We start from the raw sequence: 6,706 nt of genomic DNA on the forward strand, positions 1-6,706 counted from the left end.
GGAAGAGGCTGAGACTAGGAGGAAAAGATGACGTATCCACTGAGCAGGGTGCACGAGGTGAGGAAATGGCCCCCTGGGAGGAGGGAGCCCTGAGCATGCAAAACCCCAAGACCTGCGTGGGCGGGAGTGCAGGGTGAGGGGGCGCACAAGACCACTTCCCAGAGCTCCTACCACGCAGGAGGTCCTGGCGCCTCCCGAGTCAGGTCACATGATTAAACACAAGGGACAGCTCTGGATGAGGGAAGCAACTCTTCACCCACCTGTGCTCACCATGCCTACTAGCATTGCCTCCAAGACTCGGCCTCCCCTCCCCTGAAGACATGGGACCCCCAACCTGGGTTGCATTTCAGGACCACCTGGGTAGGAAAATGTGAACCTGAGGGAGGGCAGGGTCACAGATGGACAGAAACACCACAATTCTCAATGTCCTCATTCCAAAGAAATACACATGTGGGGACAGGGGTGGGGATAAGGTAGTGTGTGGCCGGGGTCTCAGAGAGACGACATGCTCCCTTCCTGGCAGAGGACAGGAGCAATAGGACCCCTGACAAAGTCTGGGCAGAGCGCGAGGCCTTGGACCTAAGCCTCCGATGAGGCAAGAGGAAAGGTGGGCCGTGAGCCTCTCGGTTCCTCTCTCCTGCCCAGGTTCTCCGCGGGCCGGGAGCTCGGGAACGGCTCCCACTGTGGGCTCCACAGCTGCCGCTTCTCTGCGCCGGCCTGTCCCTGCCGTCAGGACCGCTTACGGAAGTGTGGGAGCTTCGGGTGCTGCAGACAGAAGTCCCCACAGGGATGGAAACTGGGTGTGGAAGGGCAAGCAGTTTCAGGGGCTTAAGCATCACTGTAAACCCACCCTAGAAGGAAGAAGACCGGTCCCCTCTCTGCAGGAGGCCCCAGAAGGGGCCTGGGAGGAGCTGAAGAAGGAGAGAAAGGGGCTGAGAGCCCACCAGGCGGGGGCCTGACAGCACCAGACTCCTCCCTCCACCCCACTCAACCTGAGTCCCCAAGAAGTTATAAAAATGTAGAAAAGGCAAAGAGAAAAGTGTAAACAGCTCCAGAGAATTCGGGGGTGGATGGAGGGAGGCACAGCTGTCATGCTTCCCCGCCTGGCAGGACACCTGCATTCTGTGTCACCCCCTGTGGGCGGGAGCTCCTGGAGCAGAGGATGGAAGAAGGCAGACAAAGGAAGCAGGAGCTGGAGCCGCCAGCCCACTGGGTCCTTCCCCGGACCCTTAGGCCCCACCGTTCAGTCACGGGATATTCAATATCCCAGAGCAGGTGGGCATGTCTGTTCTGGGTCCCATCAGTGACTCTGGTCTCTGAGTGGGTTTTATCCAAGACTTCTGTTTGTGCCCTTGTGCACCCCAGCTGCCACGTCCACCTTCCCAGTGGCTCCTGATCTCAGAAGCCGAGCTACCCACTGGAGGCAGGCTCTCCATCCTCAAAGGAGACCAGGTTTCTCCTACAACCATCAAGCCACGTCCAACAGCCCCTGAGGTCTGTTCTTCAGAGTAGGGTCGAGCTGGGACCACAGCCAGAGAAAACACAGAGTCGGGAGGGAAAAGCAAGAGTGACATGGAGAAGGGAGGCATTTGGACAGCCACGGTCAAGGCTCCTGGAAGACGAAATCGGGGCATGAAAAACAGATCTAGTCGATGGCCACAGGCCGCTCTGTGCTCCTGTCCCCAGGATACAAACTGGAGCTTCAGCATCACAGACCCAGAAGCCCGCAGCCAAGCCGAGTTTATAGCCATCTGGTTGCCTGGGCCTCATTCCCCGGACCTGTGGTTTCTACAGCACGAGCCTGGATAGAATCCCGCCCTGGCCCTCCATTTGCCTGGCGAGGACGGGCAGCTCCTGGGTCCTCGCCGTCTCCTGCCGGGTTTCAGCTGTACTGCTGGGGGAAGGGAGGGTATTGTTGCAGCCATGCCCTTCAGGTGCAAGTGGAAGGTTGGGCGTAGAGTGGGAAGAAGCTAGTTATTGGCCTCGCCCTCCTCCTCATCAAAGGACTGTACGCCCGAGGATGTGACATCAGACACCTTCCGGCTGAGAGCGGTGGACATCTCGGGGTCTTCTCGTGGGGAGAGAGACTCCAGGTCCCGGCATCCCGCGTCCTCTTCCTCCTCAGGGGCCAAGGGCCTCTTCTCCTCCTCCGCAGGGCCCCTCACCAGGTCCACACTGCCCACCCCCGGAGCCCAGTCGGTGTCCCCCCCCAGCAAAGGTGGGGGCTCCTGAACAGAGTATCCCGAAGCAGGCTGGGCAGGCCCCATGTCATGCAAGCTTGGCTGTGAGTCATCAAACGCAGGGCCAAGATAGGAGCCGGTGGCCGGAGAGGCAATGAGGGACTGGTCGCTTGCTTCCCAGGCATCCGACGACCCCAGACAGTACATGCCCTGGGACACGTAGGAGTGAGGCCATCCATCCATGGGGGCTTGAGTGAGGGCATCTGTAAAGAGAATCGTGGCTGTTGGGAGGGGCCACAGCAGCAGCACACAGAATTGAGGGTGAGACATCAGGGAAGGGGGGCAGTGGCAAGCTGAGCCGAACAGAGAGTGTTAGAAGGACAGAGATGGAAACAGGTAGCCTGGATAGTTGGGGGGCCCTCTTAGGCCTCAGCACTTGGATTCTGGAGCCCTCCCTCCCTCACCTTGACTCTCCATCAACTCCTGGTAGTTGTCACCGTAGTTGCAGCCCAACGGCTCCTGGGCAGAGTTGACACTCATATCCTCGCCATCCATGGAGGACCAGGCCATGAGTGTGGCCTCGGAAATGGCAAACTGTTCCATGACACCTGGGAGAAGAAACGTAGTCAGCACAAGATGGTCCTCCTATGGACAGAGCTGATCTTGCCATAGCGGGCGGGGTTGGAGGGTCAGTCTCTGGCCATTCCGAAATGGGCCTCTCGAGGCTTCGGGGAACAAGTGTACCTGCAAGGAAACGCGCCTCCTTCTCGCCGTCGCTGAGGTCAGAGTAGGCATCGGTATCCCGGCGCACGGCCTCGTGGCTGTGTTGCGGCTGAATGGCTGGGGCCTTCCCCCAGCCCTGCCACTCAATCATGTGGGCCACTCGGCCTTGCCCCATGGCTGTGGGTTTCGTCACATGGTCCTTCATGCTTCTCGAAATCCCTGAGGGACCAGACAGTCCTCATACCCTCCAGAATATCACACAGTACCCATAACAGGTCCTCTCCCTCATCCCCACCCCACCCCCGGGACTCCATCCCTGGAGGCAGGGCAGGCTCCCCTAGGTCTCCATATATCAGTGCACCCTGGGGGATGGGAGAGCCTTGACAGAAAGGACAAATAGGTCAGGGACAGGAAGACGAGGGTCCTCTTCAGGCCCGAAGGAGCAGGGAGACTGAGACCAGGAGCCTGGGAGCATCTCCTGTCTGGACGCATCCCCAGCTGGGCGATCTCACCTGAGAACGATGACTTGGCCAGGGCCCCGATGCCATAGGCGTTAGAGTTTCGCTTAAGCTTCGGAAGAATGGAAGTGGTGTCCTCCATGGAGAGCTGGAATGGGGAATGTGGGAGGAGGAGCAGAGGATTAAGAGGGCATGGGGTGCCTTCCATGTAGGAAGTTCACATGCAGGAAGGATCTGAGCTCGGGCAGGTGATAGGGAAAACCATTATACCCGGGGGTGCCAAGGAGACCTATCCTCCCACCACCCTTGAAGACGTGGTGGGTAGGCAGAGCCTGCTGGAGTGAGGGATACTTTGCTGCGGGAACAGAAGGGAGAGGAGTTAGGCTGGGCCAGGGGAGGCTGGGGAGGACCGCACTCACATTGATGCCGTCCCAGGAGAAGTCCGTCCGGGTTTGCTGTGAAGAGAGAGAAATGGGAGTGGGCATCCCAGGCACTTCAGGAATGCAAGGAAACCCCCTCCTTCCTCGAGGGACTCCCAGAAGAGTGTGAAGGAGGGAGGGCTTTCCTGAGATTAGCAGAGGGACTCAGGGTGTCCGTGCGTGCAGAGCAACGTTTATTTGGCTTGTGCTTGGAGGGATGTAGGAGAAATGCTCCCTCAGATGTCCATCTGCAGGAGCGTTTGCAATGTTAGGAAGAGATTTCAAGGCTCAGGCAGCTGGGAGGCTTTGTTCATGATGGTTCTGGGGCCTTTCAGGGGTCTTCTGGCGAGGGGGCAGCTGGACACGGGACTCACCTCCGCGGACGGCCGGTGGAGGCTGCTTCCGTGCAGTGAGCTGGTGCTGTCCATGTTGATTTGGTCGACATCCTTCAGGCCCTTCCAGTCCACGGCAATCACCTCATTCCCTGAAATGGCTGGAGAGTTAGTCGGTCCACCTCACCCTCCTGCACCCTACCCAAAAGGCCCCTCCTGGTCTCCAGTGCTAGGCTGCTCCTTCTTCCCATTGCCATTCCTTCCACATTACTCTCCCCATATCTTTGGCAGAAGAAACCATAATACCGATCCCAAATATTCCATTTGAGCTCAACCAACAATAGCGAACCCAGAAAAAGCGGTGTATGGCCTTACCTATTGTTATGTGTAAATGGAAGGGTCAGTGGAGTGGTTGGGTTCTAGGAGGAAAACTGTTGTTCATCCCGCCCTCACCAATCCTGGAGGGTTTCTATGTATGGGCACATGGGAGCCATGCGGTCTACCCATCATGTTTCTATAGATGGGGGCGGGACTTCTCTAGGGGCTGGCTTCTCTATGCGTGGCTTCATTATTTGTGAGGTGGAAGGGGTGTAGGGGACCCTCTGTAGGAGTTGGTGAATTTGATTGACAGGAGGCATTTGGAGGGGACAGAGGCAGGAGTTGGGTGCGTTAACCCAGAAACAGTGAGAGCAGAGAAAGCAAAGCGGGAGATGAAATCATTTTGCCTGGTTGCTGGAAGATAAGTGATGGGTTAAAGAGGAGTGGAGCGGGGACCACGGGAAGAGAGAAGGGGACCGTTTAAAACAGGAACCAAAGAGTAGGCATGGGAAGGGTTTGAGGGTTTCGGGGAGCCGAGAAGGATGGCCACTGCCCGGGTGAAGGGAGATTGAGATGAAGGGCAGGGTCGTGGCTCCTGGAAGGCTTGGGGAAGAACCACTTGGAGAGGTGTAGAGACTCAAGTCAGATGGCTGTGAAGCATCTGACCGTACAGATCCTTTCTACACAGGAAGTTCTGTGATTCTGAGTTTTGGGTTAGGGGTCCACTCTTGAGAACGGGTGAATTGAATGGGGTCTCGGCCTGAGGAGGCATTCAGCATGCAACGTCATAGCTGGGCCTAAAGGCAGGGCTCCTGGTTAAGGGGTCTGAGGGAGGTAGGACCCCTTCAAATTGAGCCCCCTGTCCCTTGGGGCTGCAGGGGAGTGGTGAGATGGGTCAGGCCAGAGGCTGTGGCTTGGGGGAAAGATGGATATCTGGGTAGAGGCAGGAGGAATGGGGCAGGCAGAGGACAACCTCTGAGAAGGAATATGGGACGGCAGAGTGGGAGGGGGGTGGCCTTTGTAGAAGAGGGAGAGCTGAGTCAGAGCGGTAGGGGGTAGGGAGGGGTAGGGAGGGAACCGGAGAAGAAGTGAACGCAGAGGAGAAGGGGGGTATCCATGGAAATAAATCAAATCTCAGAGAAATCAGGCTACCGGAGAGTGAGTTTCTCTGTGATAATATGAATTCTCTCAGCCTGAGGTCGCTGGGGCGTGTAGGCGGGAGAAATGGGGAGCTGAAATGTGGAAAATTGGGGGGTGGGAGGCCAGGGGCGGTAGCAAGTCAAACGTTGAGGGGGTCAGATGAACTAGGAAGCGCCCGCCTGCCCTCCTCCCATCAAAGGTAAATAAAGGGCAGGCTCCGCCCCCACACCCCTACCCCCGGCTGACAGGTGCTGTTCAGTCCCGGGATCCTCCCAGGCCCGGCCCCACCCTGCTGGGAGCTGGCTCCCGACCCCTCTAGGTCCCTTCAGACCTCTGCCTCCGCCCCCAACCCCGCGTCCACCGACTAACCCCCCAACAGGCAGCCCGTCCCCATTCCCTCCCAGCGTGCAACCCATTCCCTCCGCAGGCGCATCCCGCCCCCGCCCCCGCCCCAGAGGGAAAATGCACGTGAACAAAGCAAATCCCGGGAGGCAGGAACGACAGAAAAAGGCAACGGAGAGAATAAGAGATGGGGGCAAAGCACCCAAGCCAGATGGAGGCGGGGGTGGGGGTGCGGGGTGCGTGCGGAAAAAAACTCGGGGCTGAGACTGTGCTGTGAGGATTCTTAGAAGAGGCCGCTCCAGAAATGGAGATGGGGGTGCGGGGGCGCCGAGGAAGGCAGAGTCTAGGCGGAGGGGCCTGGGGGTGGCGGGCGAGGGACTGGAGCCGAGGGGCGAGCGACGGAGGAGAGAGAAGAGGCTGATGGAGAGGGACCGCGCCTGGAGGAGGGGATGGGAGGAAGGAAGCCGGAGGGGGACGGGAGAACGCCCAGAGCGCAGAGGGATGCTCGCCCTGGGGGCGCGCGATGGGGGCGGAGAGGAGGGGAGCGGAGGGAAGGTGAGGCAGCCAGGCCGGGCTGGCGGGGCGGTGCGGAGCGGGGTCCCCGGAGGGGCGCGGGGAGGATGGGGGAGGGGCCGGAGGAGCGGACCCGGCGAGCCCAGCGTCCGCCCGCGCCCGCCGCGCCGCGGTACCCACCCACGGTCCGGGAGCCGATGCAGCCCATGGCGCGGGGCCTCCGGGGCCGGACCCTCGCCGACGCGCGGCGGGCGCGGGGGGAGCACCGGGAGCCGCGCCGC

At 59.6% G+C, this 6,706-nt stretch overlaps 1 protein-coding gene across 1 annotated transcript; it reads right to left on the reverse strand.

Moving 5' to 3' along the window:
• Positions 1-1,561: 1,561 nt before the first annotated feature.
• FAM131B (family with sequence similarity 131 member B) lies at positions 1,562-6,706 on the reverse strand. Its single transcript, XM_090287617.1, has 7 exons — positions 6,606-6,706; positions 4,155-4,264; positions 3,781-3,816; positions 3,416-3,509; positions 2,925-3,122; positions 2,645-2,788; positions 1,562-2,443 (listed from the first exon to the last, which is right to left on the reverse strand). Exons 1-7 carry the CDS (start codon positions 6,631-6,633, stop codon positions 1,971-1,973), a joined length of 1,083 nt encoding a protein of 360 aa, XP_090143743.1. The 5' UTR covers positions 6,634-6,706; the 3' UTR covers positions 1,562-1,970.

The sequence above is a fragment of the Furipterus horrens genome, unplaced genomic scaffold, assembly GCF_987537825.1.
Source record: "Furipterus horrens unplaced genomic scaffold, mFurHor1.1.pri manual_scaffold_9, whole genome shotgun sequence".
In the NCBI taxonomy this organism is placed as follows: domain Eukaryota; kingdom Metazoa; phylum Chordata; class Mammalia; order Chiroptera; family Furipteridae; genus Furipterus; species Furipterus horrens.